This window comes from Xiphophorus maculatus, chromosome 18 (genome assembly GCF_002775205.1).
Source record: "Xiphophorus maculatus strain JP 163 A chromosome 18, X_maculatus-5.0-male, whole genome shotgun sequence".
In the NCBI taxonomy this organism is placed as follows: Eukaryota; Metazoa; Chordata; class Actinopteri; order Cyprinodontiformes; family Poeciliidae; genus Xiphophorus; species Xiphophorus maculatus.
Genome location: NC_036460.1, coordinates 20,651,172 through 20,675,411, shown reverse-complemented (window position 1 = coordinate 20,675,411; position 24,240 = coordinate 20,651,172). Strand labels below are relative to the sequence as shown.

The 24,240-nt window shown below is 38.9% G+C and overlaps 1 protein-coding gene across 4 annotated transcripts in view; it reads left to right on the top strand.

Annotated features, from left to right (window-relative positions):
* LOC111611990 (elastin-like) overlaps positions 1-24,240 on the top strand; it is a 67,447-nt gene that overhangs the window by 1,618 nt on the left and 41,589 nt on the right. For 3 of the 4 annotated variants that reach the window (XM_023351312.1, XM_023351311.1, XM_023351309.1), the window contains exons 2-5: positions 13,234-13,302; positions 13,534-13,581; positions 15,994-16,095; positions 16,258-16,284. In XM_023351312.1, the coding sequence (XP_023207080.1) occupies positions 13,234-13,302; positions 13,534-13,581; positions 15,994-16,095; positions 16,258-16,284 (246 nt within the window). The remainder of the gene's footprint in view (positions 1-13,233; positions 13,303-13,533; positions 13,582-15,993; positions 16,096-16,257; positions 16,285-24,240) is intronic. The other variant, XM_023351310.1, reaches the window with a different exon arrangement.

The window sequence follows — 24,240 nt, the reverse complement described above, 5'->3', positions numbered from 1 at the left end:
AATATGCGGCACAAAAAAAAAAAAGAGCCAAAACATTTCAATACTGACTTTGGAGCACAACTTTGATCTCAAGCGAATACTGAATCCATCTCTATCAAACATTTCTGCGAGGTTTAAAGTAGATCCATCTGTGTGTGCACTTTAACCTGACAAAAATGCCTCTGTGCATGGTCCAAGGGTAAATTATCTGTGAGTAACATGAACCTCATTAACACCCCACACACCCATTCAACGCTCCTGGCCAGAAAACACCTCTTTATGTCTGAGAAATTCAGAATTGCAGTGTGAAGCCAGGCCTGTCTGAAAGCTTTCCATCGACAAGAATAAATGAGTTATAGTCTTGGAGGAAACATCTGGCGTGTTTTTCGTTAATATACAGTATGTGCCCCCTCCCATGCTACTCAGTGTCTGTTTTGCTGGTTCCCTGAAACACTGCAGAATTTTAATTTGTTTTATTTTTGTCACACTGGAACAATGGAATCTTTACGCAACTTTTAACACTGGACAAAGATCAACTGAGTAAAAGTAAAATACAGTTTTCAAATTCAGATTTTATTTATAAAGAGGGAAAAAGTTATCCAAACCATCTTAACCAATTTATTAACCAGTTAACCACATTTTTCTGCAACAATCATCTCTCAGTAGGAAAAGGGTAATAAACCAAAACTGATCTTGCATGTAAATGATCCCAAATGCTTTTGAGAAAATATTCTAATAGTGTTTCAGAAAATAACAGTCAAACATGGCGGTGGTTGCATGATGCTGCACTCTGGACCTGTTTAACGTCTTCTGCTGCGATCCACACATCTTTGTCTCAGGTGGTTTTGTTTTTGGATTATTTTAGATGCTTGTGTGCAAGTTCATTATTTTGTGTTGAGATTCTTAGGGTCTTTTATCATTTCTGCTTCTTGCCGTTACTTTCGACCAGAGACATCAAAGTCCGGTCCACATCAAAAAGTTGCAGGCCACCAGCTCTCGAGGACTGGAGTTTGACTCGTGTGGTTTAGACTCTCTTTTACGCATTTAGTTTTTAGTTTAGTCAGGTTCTTGTGTGTCTTGCTGCACTAGTCAACTTCTCTCAGCACCTCCATTCATTTTGCATCACTGCTGGCACTAGTGAAACCCATTCACAGTTCCTAGCTCTACTGTTTGTATGAAACCAGGGAAATGGATTCTCCATTGACGGAGCACTGCTCTGTAAGCTTTTGTAAGTGCAGCTGGAAGTCAATTTGTCTCCTTTGGCTCCAGCCAGATCAGTTTATTATTCAAATCAGTGAAATTTGCTTGGCATTTATTAAGCTTGTTGAAAATATCTCTTTATACTGTTGAGCAAGCCTGTTCGGTCCAAAAACATGAAGTAATTGTAAATCTTTTGTACCTGAACGATTACCTTGATGCTCCAGGACTTTTTGGTAGCATGTTGTGTGCTTCTCTTTGGCTCCGCTCCCCCTGTTCTGCCAAGCTAACGGGCCAACTAAAGCTCATTGAATCTGACATTTACTGTATGGGTCCCATCACTCAACAGGTCCGCTCTGCTTTTAAAGAAAAAGACCAACTGAGCCCAAGTTTGTATAAAAACCCAGATTGTTCTCTCACAGTGAGGTTTTAATTTTGCTTCTTTATTGCTTGATCCACTAAAGCAGTTTAATTTGTTCATATTGAGTGGCTTTGTGTGATTTTGTGGCATGATGACTTCATTCTGAACACATTAGGGATGACTCTGTTTGGTTTCAAGCACTGATTCAACTCCACTTGTTATTGTGAAAGTACTTTTGTACGTAAAGCCCGGATTTTCATAAGTGAAGTCCTCATGTAAGGATTCGGTTGCTATTAGCTCACTTTCCACAATTGACTAGATTAACATCCTCACTTTTTATAAATCCAGACTGGTTTCTCCCAGACTAAACTGCTGTAACGTAAGAGTGGAACTATATGGTCATTTCTCAGGAGTCAGAGCTTGTTACCCACCTCAAAATTGTTCAACTTGAGCATCGTGCTAGAGCAAAAAGAAACCAAAGCCAAATGCTAGATGCAACATGAGATTTAATTTATCTTAGCTTTTAACATGGTAGAAATCTGGCAAGTTTTTAGCTTCAGTCACTCATAATAAATCTGTTTTTATACGAAGTGAGGGCACAAAATAAGGCTTTTTGCTGCTCATAGTCAGCAAAGCCCCAACTCTAAAATGCAAACAGCTTAACTAACTGGTCACAGAAGTTGTCTTGGCAATATAAATCCACTTGCATCTTCATTCCATTTGGACTAATAATCAACTTTAGGCTCTTGCAGAAACTAATCTGTGACTACAGATGAGGATGATAAATAGAGATCTGTCGACTGCTCTAACAATCTTTTAGCTGAACCTCACTTTAAAGCATCTGAGCTATCTATTTTGGAGGGACACTTCCATTCACATTTATAGATTCACATCAAAATCTCAGCCAGAAGCGATTGCTAACATATTGGCTAAAAGTTTCTCTTATCAAATTTTTTATTACAACTGCTGTGAAAGGTTTTGCGAGGATTACACCACAGATTTATGAATGCATCGGTTGTTTTAATACGTGGTCTGTTTAATCCAATCCAGTCCCTTCAAAAAATAAATGGACAACTTTGTAATGTCTCAAATTCTCCCAGATTTGTCCTCCTGAAGCCGTCGCTGTCACGACAATGTTTCCGTGAAGGGCATTTACATTGTTTTCCCTCATCATCATCAGTGCATCTAACACTTATCTGCACAGCGTTTACTGCTTAGGCTTGGATAAAGTCAGTTTTAACGTCTCACAGTCATGTGTTTGGTCTGCAGTTGGTCTGTGCCAAATCCTTCCTCAAAGAAGAAGCACATTAACTCACCACGCTGTGATCTATCAGCAGCAGACTCGCTGCAGTCTGGACTGGCTCCTGTCGGGAATGTTTTCATTCTCCTTCAGGCACTACTGATGTCCAAGATCTTTTAAGTTTAGAGACAACATGACAAGATGTGAACACTATCATGATTTTTTTTTTTCTGGCTGAATAAATGCCAGCAACTGGAACCTTCTACAGAGCTATTGATGCCCTCTAAATAGTCTGTCAACTTAATGACTGCACATTTTAACTGTTTGTTCCACCAGCTTGTAGCGATTTCTCATAGTGAACGGTTATCTTAGTGCGTGGCTTTAAACAATTCTGTTTTGGGTTTTTTGTTGTTGATTCAGAAGACATGACTTGCCTAATCTTGCAATGATTCCCTGTCAGCTTCTAGAGGAAAAGCTTCACTCAGTTCGTTGGAAGGCACAGTTACAGGATCTGTGCCTTGTCTTTGATTCTTACTTCAATGCTTTGGGGAAGCAGAGACAAGGTTGGACATGACCAAGAGAGAGATGGTGACGTAGGATGAAATTAATTTTGTGAGATGCATTTGACATGTTTTTGCTTCATCCTGACTATGTAGATAGTATAAAGGTGACAGTAGGTCGGCTTTGCTGAGTCTGGTACTAGCATGGTTACCTAAATGCACTATACCTCGGATCGGCTGTGCATCACACTGCAGCCTCAAGTGACCCAATTCCAATTTTTTTTAATGTAATGTGACCTGTATCTGATCTTTTCATTACTGTTTGAACAGCACAGGTGAGATTCTTTTCAAATGCAACCCAGGCCACCTGCATATCCGATACGTATCCGATTCAAATGCGACGTAACGTTTTTGGGGTTGTTTTTTTTTAACAAAAACTCTTTTTTCAAGCAAGAAAGCGATTACTAAATATTGGCTCCAACCTAGACCTCCAACTCTGAAGATTCTTGTGCATATTATAAACCTGATCCACAATATGGAAATGTTGACTTTTACAATACGGCTCAAGAAGGAGAAAGGAGAGAAACTCTGAGGGAAATGGGATCATTTTATTGCCAAAGGTGTGTAACAGATGTTTGTGACTCCACATCACTCGGACAGACACCTGGGAGTCTTCCTTGTTGCTTACCATTTGTGATTTTAAACAGTGAAATATCTATAACATTGTAATGTCCATCAGTGTGAATACATGCCACCTTCCCTAACCCTCATGTTCGATTGTATGTAATTGTATGTTTAAAAATTGAGTAAAAATATAGTAAAAAAAAAAAAAAAAACTTTTTTTTTTATTATTATTGATAATAAATGGGTTTACAAAACAGCTAAATTGACAACACAAATGCGTAACAAAACAGACAAGACAATAATGCCGGGGTGTTACATAGCAAGCAAATGCGACCGAACGTTCAGGTCACATTCATCCGGACCTGAACGTCACTGGTACTCGACAAACGTCACTATTCTGCGTCCTGATACGCGCAAGCGGGAAGAAAAACAACAACCACGATTATAATCTCAGTATAATTCTCTATAATGAGAATTAAGTTGTTAACGTGCTGCTCCGTTAGCCTCCATGTTAACGTCCACAAACACTGAGCACTTCTTCTTGTTATGGCGGTTGGCAGAACACTGAGAACGCTGACGCTATTGCGCCCTCTACTGCGCATGCGGGACACTTTCAGGTCGTTTGCCCGTTCACACATACAGAACACATACAGGTCGCATCTGTTTGGCAGTGTGAACGGTCACGGCAAAACACAAAATTCGATTTGACACAAAATCGGAATTGGGTCATTTCAGGCTGCAATGTGAACGCAACCAAAGTAACCAAAGTAGGATCGCTACACAGCCAAAAAAAAACCTTCCGTTCCACAACCGTGTCTCCTAGCAACAGCGGAGCGATACTGATCCCCTCCATAACCATGTCAAACTGCGACACAACTAGTAAATAACACACGCACAAAACAGTATTAATTAACCTCGACTACTTCGTCAACATGGCCTATGTGCCACATATGCATTGCATTTTTAATGTCAGATAGACAAGATTAGTAAACACAAAATGTAGATTTCAAATGCTGATTAAAGTTATTAAGGAACAAAGCTATCCAAACCAATCATATGAGAAAAAAGTAATTGAAAAAAGTAATCATATGAGAAAAAATCTTATAACTAGTTGTGACAAAGTTGGCAGAAAGAGCGACCATGAAAACCTTAGGAAAACTGGGAGTAAAGCTTTTACATCACTTTGGAAAAAATTTGTCCCACGTTTCTTTTTTTTTCATAATTGTTTTCATTCATTCGCGATGTGGGGTATGGTGGCAGTTCACTGTGGATTAATTTTTTATGTTCATATCAGCATTTCAACCACATTCAAATCCAGACACACTAAGCCACCACCACCAAAGCTTCACTACACTTTGCTTTTCTTTTATGTCATTCAAGGGTTGAGTTTCCGCTGTGCTTTAGACCTTTATCCTGGTGAATAATCCAAGTGTGCTTAAGCTTAAGGTCTCAAATGGTGATACTGGGACATTCTCCTTAAGAATAAGCTGGTATTTGGCAGAGTTCATAATTTCCGATGCTACAGAAAGTCTTCCAAGTCCTGAAGCAGCTGAGCTGCCCCAGACCTTCCCATTACCATGACCATGTTTGACTACTCGAATGATTTCTTTCTTCTTTTTTATGCTTTATTAATAATTTCTCTGACTTAAACAACCAAAGCAGACAAAAAAACAATACATCATAAACAAATAAATGAATAAAAACAAGACCAAACAGTCAAAACAGTCTGTCAGCCTGCTGGTGTAGTGATAAAATAAAAATCTAAACTTTTCTGTCCAGAGTGGTTAATCAAGCACAAGAGAGAGTTGAGGGGGGCAACAGGCAGTTCAGAAAACAATGTGTTTCAAACAGTGCACCATAAAACAATGTAAGTCAAAAGAAATATAATGACAATAACAATAAAAACCAAATCCAAATGGTGAAGACAATCATTTTATCCCATTTCTTTCTTTATATCTCTCGAAAGGAAACCAAACATCAAGGAACTCATGATGGTTGTCTGACAAAGAGTAATGAATCTCTTCAAGATAAAGACAGTACACCATGTTATTAAAACTTTTTTTGAAGCAAGAACGGGTGGAGGATTTCCAATCCCTCACGATAAACCGCTTGGTTACAACCAAACCTAACATAAGGGCTTGCTGTGCATACATGGGAAGAGTAAGAGAAAATTTAGAGCAACAGAAAACTATCAAATCAGGAGTCAGATGTCTGCCATAAACATTTCTATAAAATCGAAATGTCTTGCACCAGAAGTCCATAAGTTTAGGGCAGGAGCAAAACAGATGGTCCAGAGTCCCATCATCTGATTTACATTTTCCACAAGTTGGTGAGACACAGAGAAATAGCTTAGATTTGGAAAAGTGCAGCCGTTGGATAACTTTGAATTGAATAAGTTGCAGTCTAGAACTGATGGATCAGGTTTTAATTCTCGACAGACTCATCTGAAATCTCACCTATCGGAAGTCCAGACCTCTTTTACTTGTTTAGAAGGTGGGGTCGAACTGAAACGATTAACAAAATGAGAAATTAGCTTTTTAGAGGTAGGGGGCATTTTTACAAGCTCATAAAAGCTGTGCTGCTCAGGTTGGGTTTCAAAGTGAGGGAAGTGCTGCCTGACAGAATCACAAACCTGCAAGTATCTGAAAAAGTGGCTTAAAGAGAGACCACATTTTGATTGAAGTTGCATTAAGTATCCTTAATCCTTAAGATCCTTAATGACAGCTATGCCATTATTTAACCAGTGCTTAAAGACTACATCCATTGTGCCAGGTTTAAATGCTGTGCTCTGAAAAACGGGAGGATGGATGAAGAAATCCGGGAGACTAAGAACAATCCTTATCTGCTTCAAAATCCTGAATGAATTTTTTAGCACAAAATCAGTTCGAAAGGTAAAGAGAGATTGGAAAACAATGCATCTACAAGAGAGAAAGCAGTAAGTGCTAAGGAGGAAAGGTTTTCATTCAGCGGCCAATTGGGCAATAGTGAGATATGAGGAAATGCTCCCAATCTCACTGAAGAGTTTCCTGTACGCAAGGGGCAATCACATCTAAATGACTTTTATAGAATCCTATTCTGAACCCGTCAGGATGATGTTCTGTTTCTGAACCACTGCGTTAGTTTCATGTCAGAGGCAACAGGGAGCAAACCGCCCAAATAATGCTGAGAACCATCAGCAAGATGTTTTAAGGAATTGACTGAGAGGCTTTTGCTTTTCTTTTTGCACTCGGTCAGCATTGGGTTTTGTCTTTGAACTGTCTCATGCATTTTCTTATCATTGAATTGTGGATGCTGTTCTTAACAGAAGGAGGTGAAAACTCCTGTGCTTTAAATGTTGTTCTTGGAGAAAATTTGGGAGAGATTTTTACACCCACTCATGGGAAGATTTATGACTGTTCCATATTTTCTCACTTCTTCCAGAACGATAACCGTCAGTGACTTTGTTATTTTATCTGTTCTTCAATTTCTGTAGATCAGTGTATGAAGGTGCTGGATTTTAAATTATTTTTGATTGAACAGGTCATGTAGTTTTGTAGTTTGGACATGGTGTGGCTACAGGAACTGAACCCAAAAAATGTGGTTAATCACATAATGTAACAAGTGGGTATATTTTATTTTATTTTTTTTACTTAGGGCCAGATTGGTATGGGCAGCTCTATTTCTCTTAACACAAAGCATTTTGATTTCAAAACAGTATTTTGTATTTGATCAGGTTGTCTTGTGTTAAAAATTTGTTTGATATGAAACTTTTACAAACAAACAAAAAAATAACTGAGGAAATCTGTAAGAGGGCAACATATCTTTTTCACAGTTCTGTATACATGGAAACTCCGATAGGCTGTGTGTTTGTGATTTCCTTGCACATGCATTCAATTCAATGGTGTGAGTAGTTGTGTTGCCGAATCTGAAGAGGTGATAAAAACATTTCACAGCAATTTCCCTCAAAATTGACCAAATTGTCAATTACGATCATGTTGTGTAAACTGTTTATTCAAGCAGAACACCACCATCTGTCTTTATTTCTCCATGTATACTTCGTTTGCACCCACATTAATTTGTTTTGTATCCCTACAGGGAAGGTAATTGTCATCCCTAGCAGTCAACCATTAAACAACCACAGCACAGGGATTGGGGAAATGTCAAATTACTCACCAGGTTGTTGTAAATGAACTAAAACACACAAAGAAGGGTTGTAAAAATTGCTGTTAACATGGGAGGTACTGTGGAAAAACACATCATTGGCTTTAGTTTGATCCGAAAACAAAACAAGTTCTGACTTAAAATTTCCAAACATTTTTATGTTCAGTCATTAGCTTTGGGTGCAGCAACCCATATTATCCATAAAATAATGTTCCAGTTAGACTTTGTAGTAAATCATCTATTTTTAATGCTAAATTATTTTGCCAGCTAAACAGATAATAAACACATCGTCTCTCTGTTTTCCACTGTGACATTTAGAACATGGCATAGATCAGAATTAAATGTGCATACAGCTGGGCAGAATTAATTTTATTTTCTTTGATCCTTTTTGGTGAACTTCATCTCTATTTAGAAAAAATCTAAATCAATAGCATTTCAATACCATTAGAGTCAATAGCACTTGTTCCTAAATTTGCCTCTCTGGTTTTTACAATAAACTGAATGAAGTAACTTGGTTTAGACTTGTGTATAAGTTTACATGTATGAAATTGCAATAATAAAAATTAGAACATCAGTACTCATGTTCATCTAAAAATAAGTCACACTGTTTGGTATTGATCTTGTATTTCGGTGGCATCACAGAGATGTGCAGCAATAAATGCACATCTGTGATGAAGTGTTTTACTTTCGGTCCAAAATGATGATCATTATGTGTGTAAAAAAAGAAAAAAGGAGACTGTGACATCATGTAAACACCTATTAGAGAGGGCTGTTTAATTTTTCACAACCCTCAGCACACACCATCGTCATCTCAATACACTCTCAACTCACTTTACCAAAAACATAGTGCATCATAGAGAATACACTTAGATGTGAAAGAAGGGAATATTCCTCAAAATTAGTTCAATTTCAGAACAGAGAAAATTGAAGCTGACGGTTTGTCTTTTTTCCAAGAAACACTGTGACAACAACTTTGCTCCTGTAATTTCCTCGGTACCTCAGTATTAGATGAGGGGTGAAGCAAAGGAGAAATAGTTGGAAAAGTTCTCTAGGTTTATTGTGAAGCACGGTAGCAGATCTGACCTGTTTCTCTTCCAGAGGCCATTTAAAACGTGTTACAGTGCAAAGTCTCGAGAAACACTAGGACAGTAAAATAAAAATGCGTTGTCATCTGGAGATGTTATGCAAAGAGGCATTGTTAATTTTGACAGATGTTGCAGGGGAAGTTCTGTCCTACTGGCAAAATGAGTTTTAGAAATGTTAATTGCAAAGAGTGTCAATAAATCTGGATAATTTTGAGGGGGGAAAAAGCAAATGTGTATTTAAGCAAAGATAGATTTTTTTTTTAATGGTTCAGAGTAGGATGATGCCACTGCATAACAGATGAAACAATGTTTAACACTTGTAATTTTACTTTAAATCTTACTATAATTTTAATCAAGAGTGCCTGACTCAAGTCATTTTGGTCTCTTATTTGTGAAGCTTTATAGTTGTCAAACTTAGCTACAACTCAAACAGTAAACTCTTGACCTGAGTTAACTCCTGCATAAATTCAGCCTCATCTGATCTCTTTTCCTGGATAGTTTTACCCCCTGAAACACATTCCAGCTTATTCCCGTGACCTGGTTGAGTTCTCCAGGAATGCAAGTGGTGCATGGTGACTTGAATTAAAATGATCAGGAGACAATTTTTAAAAATTCTTCTCCTGACAAAAGTCAGCGTTTGCCATCTTTGTGAACTTCATGCACTCTGTAAGAATGCCCCAGCAGCGAGACATGGATTTTAAGCTAAAGGAAAAAGTGCTGCTCACAGACTCGAAGTTTCCACTTTCCTGCCAAGACAGGAAATCCTTCTTTTGAATGTAAAACGAAGGAGCGAAAATGAGAACAATCACTCCACACCAGTCGTCAGTTAAGGACTATATATGATCTATTCGAAAGGACAAAATGTCAGATGCTCATAAACACAGATATTACATTTCTCACAGATGTTACATTTACTGTTTTAGTTTCAGTTTTTTAGTCTGCAGGATTTTCAGTTCTTTTTGGTCAGTATTGCAAGGCCAAACCACGGGAAATTTGAGCAACTCTACCATTGTTTAGCTCTCTGATCTTCTAAATTATTTGCTCATTCATGAAATCATGCACAGCTGTCACTGTAACTGTTGCCATTAACACGTCTGTTCGGAGAAGCCACATTCTCCTCGTTTCAACGTAATCAGGCTGACTGTAAGCCCTCTTTGGCTCCCTGCTGAAGAAAAGATTTTGTTCATGATCATGAGCAGATGTCCTTCCGATTAGATTGTGACCACATATTTGCTTTGTATAAAGGAACATTGTTGTTCTTTCAATTTACGAAAGATCGTTGGTGCATCAGCACATTTCAATGGCATCCCAGCATGTTTTCTTTCTTATAGGGCATATATCAGTTTTTCTGTATAATTTTGCAGCTTATAGCTCATTAAAGTTACATTAGCTCTATGACAGAAATCAAGATTTAAAAAAACAAACAAGGTGCAAAAAAGTTGAAAGGTGCCCAAGAGTGATGAGGCTATGCTTCCATTGCTTAACTCGGGGATCAACCCGAATCACAAAGTCCACCCAAGACAAAAGGAGTGATAGAAAAGCCTGCAGCTCAGATTTGAGAAAGCAATTTTCTCAAGTGGGAAGCAAGAAGTCAGAAGAAAATGTTCTCTGAGTACACTGTGGTGAGCCCAGTGTGCCTGTAATTTATGACAATAGTGAACGACTGTGACGAAAACCGTTCAAAACACTAAAATTCTGGCAGTGTTCAGGTTAGATGTTGCAATATCGGTGTTCTGACCAGCGTTGTTACTCTGCTGCCCATGGGGGGCAGCACTTCATCTATCTGTCACCAGAATACTTCGTATTAATGAGCCATGCAATGATTGTAAGTCTCACTTTTCTCTGCATATGTTCAATCCATATTTTACTTGTGACGGCAAAACTGCCCCACAGTAACATAGCTTTCTGCTAGTGCTACACCTGTGGTTGAGGGAAGAGTAGTTAAAATACTTGAATGGCATCTTCTATCAAACGTTCGCTTCCTCATAAGAATCATGAGGAAGAGCAAAAACATACAGCTTATTAAACATCAATAAGCTGATGTTTATTGATGTAACACAATAAACATCAGCTGATGCTTTGTACTAAGAAGTGCAAGATGTTTTACATTTTAAGACATTAACAGCTAGCCAAAGTGCTGCTCAAGGTATAAAGTCACCAGCACACATGGAGCAGGCCACTTGGGGGACATCAGGCTCCTATCCAGCAGGGTTCCCACTTCCTCCCTGAATCCTCCCTTTCGCTCTTACAAAACGGTCACTGAGAGAGCGCCACACTTTTCCTCCAGGAGTTTTTTTTAGCCATTTGACAGTCTTTTAAGTTATTTAGTGAAGTCTTGTAAAAACTTGACATAATTCCTCAATGCTTTTGGTAATCGTTCCTCAAAACGTATTCACGCCCCCTGTGGATTCACGCACCAGACAGTGGAAGCAGACTGGTTAAACTGAGACATCAACATTGCAGTCTGAGCGCCTTTCCACACAAAACATAGCAACAAACTTCTGACCAGTCACACAACTCTTTGCACAAAGATGTGCCTTATCGTTCAACCCAGGCCCGGTGTTGACTTTGGAAGATGGATGCCGCTCTGTGAACAAAAATGATGCAATTTTCGTCACGCTGTCTGGATTAAGTCGACTGAGTTTCCTCCAATGAAGTATGTGGGAGCATTTGCTTTCATGGAGCTTCCCCATGTTTCCTGTTCATGCAGAAGCACTCACATTTTCATTTTTCTGTGGACTGACACACAACCACTCATCCTGTTAACATATTTTATCAAGAAAATAATATTTTTTCTAGACAATGCTGTTACAGGTACTACATTGTCACCGATATGTGGAACTATCTTTCTGTCTTGCAGGACATGAATCCAAAAGGCTTGTTTTCGTTTCTGAAAGAGGGTTTTAAGTTTACATGTTGGCTTTGTAAAATATTGAAAAAGCTGAAAGTGATTTAGGAGTTTCATCCTTTCTACATTTTTATTCATTCATTATAAAAACACGTCTTCACACGTCATAGAAGATGGCTCATATTTTTTCATGTTGAATGCCTTCTCAATGGCACTTTCTTTCATTTCCTGAGCCTCAGCTGTCCAATAAAGCAATGTGGGATTTCATCATGGCACTAACCGAAGGTATATTACACATCTCATTAGTGGAAAAACTCGTAGCCATCCTGGATTTAAATGTGCTAAGGCAGGAATCCACTTAATCAAACTATGTAGGTTTTACGTTTTTTTAGGTGTCATAAATATCCCTGCTGGTAGACCAGACAGTAATGCCTTGTAATGTTCTTCCCCTAACGGCCACAGCCAGTGTGAAGGACTGAGTTCACACAGTCTTCTCTAATAAACACATGAACGCCTTTGACATGTGGTTTAAATTAATTGGTCTCCCAGCACATGTAGGAGCCATTAGGCATAATCACTGTGGTCCGACTGCCCTAGCTCTCTCATTTGCATTGTGTTTTTTGATCCGAACCAGCTTTTTCAGAATATACTTTTGTAATTTAGGCATTAGCTCACCCGTCCCATCGGATTTAGTTGTTATTTGTCCCAGAACAACCAGTAATTCTTTTTAATCCTCTTTGCAAAAAAAAACAGAGGTTCTTCTGCTGTTGGTGTTCGTTGCACACATGAGGCCATCACGTCTAGAGTCCCGAGCGATCATCTGAGGAGTTCCAGCCAGAGACAAAGCTGTGGGGGATAACGCAGGTGGGGGTTGACGGGGTGCTGCTGCAAATTCTTCGACCCAAAGCTGCAGTACCTCATCAGTATGAGAACAATTCAACAGGACTCTTCTGAAAATCCATGAAGTTCTGCTTTCGCTCCGACTCCAGCAGCTTTCACCTTTCGCCGTGCACTTCATCACAGCTGTGATGAGCCCCAGATGTGATCATCAAGGACAAACTTTAGTGGTTCTACTTGGTTCCAGGCTGATGAATGTGTTTGAGAATGTTTGCCTAATAAATGGGATTCTTGTTTAGAAATAAAAACTATTAGAATGGAAATGGGGGGAAAAGAAAAGTGGTGACTGCCTGATAAAGTTTCATTCTGACATACAGCACACTGATGATTAAAAGGTTGTTTTTTTTCTATGTGTGTTGCAGGTGTGTATGTGCCACCTGGTTCTGGATATAGACCAGGCGCTCCTTTGCCAGGGACTGGATATTTTCCAGGTAACAGAAAACAACTCCAGCAAACTAATCTGTTTGTCTTTAGAGGGCTATTAAACCACTGTAGAGGAGAAAACATGAGGTACAACATGTATGCAGCTGATTTAATTTTCTAAATCCCTGTTGAGTTGGATGACGTTAAAGATTTTGATGTTTGAAGATAGTAAACCCAAAATAAATGTCTGTATTTAGGTTTTGTTCCAAATTTTTAACTTGAATCTGTGACTCTTACAGGGTCAGCTGGAGGTGGTCCTGCAGGCTATAAACCAGCAAAACCTGGAGGTAAGTGGAAGAGACTTTGGATTCAGGATATTTACTATCTCAAACCATTATTTTTAGTAATCTGGTTTAAATTAGATGAGTTAAAATGTAAAGCTGCATATTTTATGAGGTACTCTAAATATGCTTTTCTTTATTCTCATTATTTTGATAATAAAGTGGTCAATGCTTCCACTGGGCTTGCTGCAAAGCTGCACACATTCTGTCTGCTGCTTGTCACTTCACACATCTATCACTCACAAGTCTGCAGCACAGCTCAATTTAGCAGCAGGTCACACTCTGTATTCATAATACAGAGCTGGCCAACTTTCAGCTCCCATTTGCTGAACAAGTTTGACCCTGTGCAGCTTTTGAAAGCCAAAAAATATTAAAGCTACGGCTGCAGGAAGACTGCTGTGACCTTTGAACATTTGACATCTTTATGTTTGTTGGAACATTCAGCAGTTGAACAAACACAAGGTGGAACAGTTTGCTGCTGTGAAGAGAAGTGGTCCTGTTAGCAGTCAATGGTTTGTTCAGATCATAAAGTATCTTAGATTTACTTCTTATATTGAGAATCTACAACTAATTTACTGTAGTGTTAGTGAATAAATCAAGCATCCACAGACAACCACTGTGCTAAAAGGATAGTTTACGTTTTTAAGTTTTAAAGAGTTTTTCAAGACATTGATTAATCTTACCAATGGTAGATTACTCACTCAACTCAAAATGATGCAAAGAAACATTCATTTTGCAATATGTTTATTTTAGAACATTATTAAGGACCAATGACAAGTCTGTCTTCAGTATAAATTACTCAAGACGCAAATAACCACCAACTAGAAAGTGATGCAAGGTTTGAAATCAGCATTTTGGATGCCTGAGAAGTTAATAGCTGAAGAAAACTTCATTCTTTTTATGAAAACACTTTCAGGTCCCCCTTCTTAACCTTTACTGTCCTAAATTTAAAATCTCCGCCTCGCTATATTTGCTTATTTTAATTGTACGCAGTTATTAATTTAAATGTCCTGTGAGTAAATACATTTGCCCATTTATCAGTAACAACTTTGGAACTATCGGAACTTTCAATATCTAGCGAGTTATTTTCGCAATTTACCATTTAATGCCGCTCCCTGTTACCGCGAGGGTGAAATTACCGTAATAACCCAATATTGGCTGGAAAGCGCAACGTCTCTCCTTTCAGAAACCGTTGGAATTTTTTAGATAGCGTAAAATGTGGCAGAATTACGGCACTGCAAATTTGGCTGGATCGCCGACGCTACGTTTAGGACTAGTGTGTGTTTAAAAACACAATGTTCGTCACTCCATCGGAGTTGACTTTTCCACTCGGAAGCTTTTTAACGACCTTGTAACCCGTTTTCCAATGTCAAAAGAGTTAAGAGGTTTTCTCCTGACAGTATTAACTCGGCGTTGGGTGTGACGTCAGACCTAAGGTAACGGCCTTCTAGTTAAGAAGTCGACATTTCAACATGGCGACGCCCAGCGACTACGCAGCATCTCTTATGAACATCATTGATTCGTTCAGTTTAGAGATGCAAGCGCTACATTAACATTAACGTTAGAGGCAGTGTTACATGTGTGTCCTGTAAAATAAGCATGTTTTCCACCACATCTTACTGCTGCTGTTGTTGCGAGGAGCGGCCATATTGAAACATGAAGTCGACCTTACACGTCGTAACTGGGGGTAGTTGGGAGTTGCGCCCAGTTCCCCAGTGGGGAAACTTTGGAGGGCGTTCCGGTTGATTTTTTTCCCGACTGGGAAGTTGTAATTTCCCACTTCCGAGTACAACTGGAACTAAATATCAGGTTCTGCCTCCTCTGAGAAGGATCTTATGACCGAATTGAGAAAATCCCAAAAGTGCTCCTTCCATTACCTAAGAATAATGCTTGTCAGCATCAACAGTTGCTGCCATAAACAATACTGACCCTTAGCTGGTCCCTGCTTTCCCTTTCTGAGTCGTTCAACAGTTTTCCAGAACTTTCTTGAGGTCAACCAAAAGCCCTTCTCCATATTCTCTCCAGATTCCTCTTACACCCAAATTGTTGCGTTTGCAGCCACAATAGCTGCAGTCTTTCTTCCCACCTGGTGCCAGTTTGCTGTTTCAGGAGTCCCAAAGAAAACCTAAACCCTGAAGGTCATTTTTCTTTAGTGGACGGCTCCCAATGCTAGTGTCCACAAACACGTTTTTCTGGTTGCTACCGGGTCAGAAATCCTAACCTACATGTAATAGTTCCTGAAAAATTGAATGAATAAAGAATACCGCAAATCCTGTTAACATGCTCAGAGCAAGACAGTTGTTCTCTTTAGAATAGTTAAGTCAGATATAATTTTTGTTGTCATTGTGATATGTAAAATTCAGCATGGTTTTAGTATTGATTCTGATTGCAGTCACACATGTGCTTGTTTGAACCCAGCAGTAGGAGGTTATGGCGGTGGAGGCCGAGGAGCTGGGACCGGCGGTTTGGTACCAGGAGGAGTGGGAACGGGCAGCCTTGGCTACGGAGGGCTGCCAGCAGGTATGATGTTGGATTTGTGGCCTGCAAACAGGCCATAAATCTTTTATCAGTTGTAAACAAACTAAATCAACTTGTGAATTGTGTGTATTGGCAGAATAAAATATTTTTGTACCAAAGATTTTATGCAATTCACAAAAACCATGCTTTTTTCCCCCCCAACAGGACAAGGAGGAAAGCCTCCAAAACCAGGTAAGTCTCAGACGTTTATACAATCATTTTCCTGTTTTATGAAACTTTTTTTCATTTTTACTTGGATGCACATGTTACGGCCATTAAAGATTATGAAGTTGGAAGATGTGTGTTAATGTTGCCTTCTTGCTCGGTTTCAACAACGCAGACAATCAACATGGAAACCTTCTCTCCATAACTTGCAACACGAAAGGAAGGAAATCTGATGTATTGTTATTGAATTGATAAAGGAGCCTAATGTGTAGACGTCAATCCCATCAGGTTGCCCAGGGGTTCACCGGTGCAGGCGAACGGGTCTTTGGGGTTGTCACCAAGTTTTTCTTATTGCCTGGTGTGAGTTTGTTTTTTCTGGCCTCGCAGCTGTTCAGTGCATCCTGAGTGGGAGCACTGTGGGTGCCAGCGCTCCTTCACCTCTGCTGTAACAGGAGCATTAGGGAACTGATGGTTGTCAGAATGCAAACAGTCATCTGCAGCTGCCAAACAATGGTGCCAAAGCACTGATTAGTGTTATTGTAATCTTAGAGCTGTACAATATATGGAAACCTTCTTGTTGAAACTGAGCATGGCCCTTTTCTTCGATACTTGTACTGTAAATATTTTCCCTTCTGTATTTTAGTATTCGCCCATATTGGTGCTTCAGTGGTGTTTAGCTATTGGTTAATTTCCCCAAGCGCAGCTGATACAATCTCAGCCCACCTCAGTGTGTTTAGAAAGATAAGGAACCAGGCAATAATCTTGTAGTCCTGATTACACACAGAGCGGGTTACAGAAGGACCCGCCACACCCCGTCCTCCAACATGACTTTCCAGAGGGCCATTTGGTGAAAATGAGCTAATATCCGGCATGGAGCGGAAGTTGATTTTGGCTGCTTGCTGCAGAGCATTCCTGGAGAAATATTTCAAACTTTCGAGCGACCCACCCCTCTCCTTGCACGGTGCGCTTGGAAGATGTTGAATTTTGTGAGAAAATAGGAAACAAAGTGAATTAAAAGCTTGTTTTTATTTTCTAATCATTACACTTTTGGATCTGTGCATTGGCATTCATCATCCATGCTAATCCCAGCTATGTCGAAAAATCAGAGCGGTAATTAAGGCCTTACGGACTTTTGAATTCAAGGGAAAGGCTTAATGAAAGTTTTATTTCTGCTCCAAAGCAGCACAGTAATCAAATGTTAGTGCTGGTTTTAATCAATGGGACGTTTAGATCCATCAGAAGAATTATTCTTAAGATCATTACTTTACAACGCTTTACAAAAGTTTTCAAACCTCTTGAACGTTTTCATTTGTTTGTCACTTTACAACCACAGCCCTCAGTGTTTTGCTTTGTGGTTTTATGTGACAGACCAACAAAAGCAGTACATAATTGACAAGGAGAAGGAATCTTTTTATTTTTTTTTTGCTTTGTTTTTACATGCTTTACAAATAAAAATCTAAAAAGTGTGGCATGCACATGTTTTCATCTCCCTTTGGTCAATACTTTGTTGAATGACTTTTTGCTGCAGTTCCAGGGTTTTTTTTAGAGGCAATGTTTCTACCAGCTATTGACACAAAGAGACTTTTTTTTGCCTAATTTTTCCATGTACGTATGGAATACTGAATCATACTGAATCCACTTGGATATGGAGCATCACTAAACATAAACTTTTCTCTTAAAACAGATCCTCAACTGCATTTAGGCTTTGACTAGGCCATTTTGCATAGGACAATGTTTGATCTAAAGGATTCCAGTGTAGCTCTGACTGGATGTTTACGTTTGCTGGAGGTAATACTCCTTCCCAAACCCCAGCGTCTCGTGTGCAGCATCTCTCAATTTTTCTATCAGAGTTACCCCTTCTTTATGTTTATTCCCCATCCAATCAGTTGTGACTAGTTCTCCTGACCTTGACTGTTTCACTGATTGATGCACTTCTTTCCCAGTCAGTCAGGCTTAGGTGGACGGCCATGTCTCGGTTTGCAGATGATTTATGCATCATCTGAAATCTATTTTCAGATGAAGGACTGAATGCTTGGAATATTGTTTTATAATCTAATCTTTTTAAAACATAATATCTTTCTCCCTCTTCTGTCTGCTGTGTTCATTGGTCTTCACTAATATTTTCTGAAAATCCTCTGAGGCCTTTATAGAACGGCCAGCTTCCTTCTGAGACTAAATTGTTAATAATTTTGAGGGGTTTGGATTTGAAGTACAAGTACAAACCCCAATTTTCAGATTTTTTATCTATATAAACTTTCTAAACTCTTGTAACATTTCGCAGTTATGCACTATTATTTGCTAAGACCCTAATAAAATACACTGATGTATGTGGCTGCAATGCAACAAAATGTGAAAAGGTGGCATGAATAGATTTGCGTGGCTTTTAATTGGCTGGTGTGGATTTGTCTACACCTGAAGTTTTTCTAGCTGTACAGACATGCAGATCACCTGCTGGCAAACCTCACTGAGGCTCAATCAGATCCATCGGTGTTTGGTTGGTGCAGTAGAAACAAACCTGATAAAACTATTTGCTACCAGAAAACCTAAAACTGATTCAATGTTTAATCAGCATTCAGAGTCCCATTGTTGTGGATACCTGCATGCACATAAAGAGCTGCCAGTCATTTTAGGCATAATCCATGTAACAATTTTGCATTCCACATGTGCACCTTGCATGGCCTGTAGCAGAGAACAGCAGCTGGATGTGTGAGGAGCGTGACTACAGTGATTTGCACCACAGCTCGGGCAGAACCTTGTAAATGTTACACTAATTGTGAAGCCTGTCAGCTCTCCGCTTTGACAGCGCACCGAAAGCTGCAGCCTTGTTCTTATAAACAGCTGTTAAACATTGCATATTTTCCTGTGTTGCTGCGAGCAAAGGTGGATCCAGCACTTACGGCATAATTACAAGAAGTTGGCTGTTGCAAGTACGCTTCTTGTCTCTTTCAGGCAACTTGAAGGTAGTTAAAATGATACACGGAGTTTACTGTTGGTGGTTGCTTTATTACACCAATACAGGACCTTGTTCTAAGATGTAAGAAATGTGTCTGGAGAGGAGAGGGATTTACAATAGAGTCTGTGTTATTGTTCAGCATGTCAGCCTGAAGTCCAGAGTGAAAATCATCTTTGTATCTCTAATATTTTGTCAATTTCTATTAATAATGGGATTCCTCAAGTCTACACATGAGAGAAATCTTTCATTTCTCTATTGACCATTAGATTGATGTGCATTCAGCTTTTGATCAGAGTTTAAACTCTCAAACCCTGGACCAGAAAAGTTCCTGCTGCGTCCTTCAAAATACCAGCTTCTTGATCAATTCAGTGACATTTATTTCAGTTCCAATGTACTTAATTCACTCCAGCTCAGATTATTTTTGTTTTTCTTCCACAAGCTAACTACAAAAAGTAAAGTTTGAATACGTATCAGGTTGCAGATACAGATGGGAGTTCATTAAAATCTAACTGTAATTTATTTTTGCTAGATCTAATGATAAACCTTTTGAAATCCACAAAGTACAATTTAGTATAACATTTACATTTTAGCAGTTTCTGCAGATCAAAAATGCAGTTTGGCCTGAGAAGATGGAGCTCCATTAAAACACTGCGGGTTATAATTACTTTATCCCCTGTTGAATTTATAAGTTTACTCCCTTGAAAAAAAAAAAGGAACAGTCTCAAATATTTATGATACCTTCAATTTAATGTGGAGAGACAGAGCGTCAAACAAAAATCCAGAAAAACACATTAAATAAAAGTTTATTACGTCTCTGCATGTCGCTGAATAAAATGTTTGATCCTGAAGCAAAATATGACTTAGAAAATGGTGGAAAAATCTTTGTTGGCAAGGACATCATAAGACCATTTATTGTAGGTTGTCACCAAGTGTAACAGCCCATCTCTGGTGGTATTTTGGCTCAGTCCAATTCACAAGAACTATAAACTTCAGCTGCCTACACCGATTTCCCATTGAACTGAGCTTAGGAGAGTGACAAGGCCACACCAGAACCTTGATCATTTGTTTCCTTGATCATTTGCAGTCTGTGCTGAATCATTGTCTTGCTATGAAACCCAACAGAGAAAACCACCTTCAGTGATCAAGTTGAGGAACTAAGGTTCTCGTTTAGCATGTTATGGTCTCTCTTTTTGAACACAACAGATTGAGTTGATGCTGAAAAGGTTGATTTTAATCCAATCTTAACAGCAGATCTTTCAGATCCTCTCTGAGTTTTTTAAATATTCAAAGTCCACATTTTCCACTTCAGGGGGCTGCAAAGTTGGTGAAACATACACGTTCGAGTGACCGTTTCTAACCTTGACATAAATCATTGATCTGTTTTGAAGGTGAAAGGTTTAAATATGTACCAATCAGAGATTTAAGGCTCAATCTTTTTTATATTTGAATTTAAAAAAGATTTTCTCTTTAAAAAAAAAGGCACTAAAAATAGTTTTTCTAGGCTTCTTGTTGTGATAAGTCATTAAATATGTACTGTATATTTGCAACAGAAGCAGTGCCAAACAAAATGGGTGTTGGATAAAGTGAATAAAGACAAAATGTTTATGAAAATTGAAGGATGGATGGACAGATCTGTCTTCAGCATCTTTTTTTTAGGAATTGGCATAATGAATGACTGATTCTTCCAGCTGTGTTCTTCAGAGAACGAACAGTTCGACCCAAACTCTTCCACATCCCTGGCAGATTTTCATTTAAAGTTTTCATTTACGCAATAAGTTTTCTGCTTAACATAAATCAGATGAGACTCTGTCAAAATTATTTTTATCATACGTGTAAAACAATCCTTTTTTGTTTTACATATGGGTAAAATGATACCAAAAGAGTATCAGTTTTTACATTTGCTTTCATTTACACCATATTATAATATGACATTTTCAAACTAATTTACACACTTCTCAATATTCAGTGGAAAATGTTTGGTGTTGTATATTTGACGAAGATCTTGCTGCATGTTTTCACTGTTATTTTGATGATTTATCTTTGGTGTTGAGCTTCAAACCACTGAGGCTGGAAGGTATCTTTGTCATAACCCTAATCTGTGGTTCCCTCCGCAGATTATCAGAGTCAAATCTGATCTGATTTGACTCTGATAAGTCAAATCAGATCAGAAAACGTTAATGCTACCTCAAGTCAAAAGAAACATGTGGGCAAAATTAAAAGATTACTCTAAATCTAAATCTGCCAGGGGTATGAATAATCTCTGGTTATTTACAGGCCATTATCTTAATTTTGAAGATTTCCAAAGAGCTGCAAAAGTCAACATGGTCCATGCCAGACAGCTCAGAAAAAGAAAATAGAGCTGCTTATCCATTCAGCCTTTCTGGTGCCTACTGAAGTCGACTACGGATCAGTTCCGTCATTCTCCGATTCATAAACTTCAGGTACAGAGCAGGTATAAATTGACTTCTCTTAGCCAAGAGATCATTTCTGTTGCTGGGTGAAATTAGTAGAAGGATTGAATTAAGCCAGCACCCTCTGAAACCTTGCTCTTTTTTTATAGCAGCCTGAATGAATGGCTAACATGGCTCAACGGAAAATAAAATGTCAACAACAACTTACTCATTGAGAAGGGTTGCAGTTAGCGTAGCTTTTCTGTGATCTGGTATGTTTAATGATAAGAAAAAGACCAGCGGTCAAACTTTCAATTATGATCTCAAGTTGTTTCCTCAGTGCACCAGAGACTGAAACGCTCCTCTTTGGAAACAGTTTTTCACCCGATTCGCTCATTTCCAATCTGCAGATCTTAGTTCGAACATTAAGCTTTCACCTCTTGGTACTTCTTCAGATTCTGGTTCACATTATGGTCATTGTTTGAACTAACACCAAGTGACCTCATGCTCTTCATGACAAAGAGTAAGGGAAAAGGTGGAAAGATACAAAGATATGATAGACATTATGAGGACACACAGGGCGAGACTGTGTAATGCACAAAGGACGGGAAGGCCAAATAATACTTGTAATCAAGCCAAATGTCATATGCATATATCACTTCCTTTTCATCAAAACAGAATTATTTCCACATTCATTTTTGCAGCACACATACTTAGAGAGCCTGCTGAAAGAAAGAAGACGGATAGATTGAGGTGAGGACAAGAGAGTTTGGCCAAAAGAAGATGAGCTTGGAGGAGGTTTAGTGTCTGGAACGCACATGTTTTTCATTACTAATGCTCAGACCCGTCGTCTGAGCTGCCAGAGGCCCCAAGGATCTGGAATGCGCATGATCAGAATTATGCTCATAATCTTCATATGTACGCAGTTACAACTGTGACCGAACACGTTTGGACATACCAGCGTAAATAAGTAAAATTGTACTTCAGCCTGTCAGGGAGGCATGCTGTTTTTCTTTCAACACGATGGCAGCCATACACAGACATACTTGCTTATTCAAACAGACTGAAAAATGGCAGCATTCTCCCCTCATCTATCTTCTCACTTTGTGTCCCTAATCTGTCCAACATCAAATCTTTATCTGACGCTTTTTGTAATCTTGGAACCTGCACCGTCTGCAAGGGAAACTTTGTTTCAGCCGAGCCACAGCAACCCCACAGGACCTGGCCCACCCAGCACAGGCCGGCCCAAGCACATTGTTTGTTCACTTTAGAAGGTCCTTTTTGTTTCTTAAACCATATTTTTTGGATTATGTCACAAGTTTTTGTCGCAGACGTCTTCAAAAGTCTTAGCAAACTAATCTGGAGGAAAATAAGCAAATAGCGGCTCTTAATCTCTTCACCACAAAAATGTAAAAACCTGAATCAAGTGGCTGAATTCCCCCATCAGTATGTCATTCGGCTTTGCAGGGGCCTGGTAACGAGCCATTCGATTTAGGTGTGTTGGAGAAGTGACGCATCTAAAAGTTGTAAGACATATCTTTGGATCTACCAGTAATTTTCTGTCGTAGTCCTCAGGATTTGCACTCTGTACTTCACGTCTCGGTTGTTTCCACATACCTAATTTAATTAAACGGGTGATTAACACGCTTCTGTTGCCGTTTTTGTTGTCCTGAGGAGGTAAGGAAACTATTAGGTTCAAGAATGCTGGAGCAGAGAAACATCTAACACATGAAGGACAGTGTGTCCTGAGAACCACTACTCCATATTTTATAGGAATCCACAGCCGTGGGTCTTTAAAAATGCTAGACACTCTTACTATAAATAGCCCTTTAGAGATTGTGTGTTTGGTGCTTTCTACTTAACTTTATTTTTTTATTTTTATCAGCGGCATTGTTAAATCTCTTGTCTTGCTCTTAAATCCTCTCCTCCAACAGGCCAGGAGCTTGGATATCTATCATTATCCATCTGGAAGCACTACTTAAGTGCCGTTTATATGATGATGGGGAGAGTTTTTCTCTCTTATTTCCCTAAAAGCTTAAGAAAAACAGATCAGAAGCCAAAAAAGTGTGTTGCTTATTTTTAAGAGTGCACTTCAGACTGCTAAATAGGAGGAATGTTTTGTAGATTTGTGGAAGCCTATGTAAATTACAGAGCTGCTTGGGGTTTGAAGAGCTGGGAGGTCCGTAGTTTTCTTCTTCAATGACGAAGATGGAAATCAATCTGATCATTGATTCCTTCACATCTAAAATGCGGTATTAAAAGCTAACCATGAGCCTGTACGGTTTTGATATGTTTATTTTTACTGATTTCCAAATGATTTGCTAGTGGAAAGCATTTTCTGTAAGTTTTGGTTGCTGTAAAAACTCAGATGTCTTTTCTTTGTTCACTTTGTGCTCACAGTGATGTGAGTCAGTGTAATCATCTCATCTCAGTGAAGGATTTCTCTTGGATATTTCAGTATTTATCAGCTTCAGGGCTGGGCTAGATGACCTTAGGAATGAGCTATTTTTACATTACATCAGTGCTTGCCCTTCAGGCATCTGGCTTATCCTGTGTTGATTATCCATGCAGTAATATCTCTACATACAGCAATGTGAAAAGCTTTTAGCCACCTGACATATTTCTTCCCTTTATAATTAA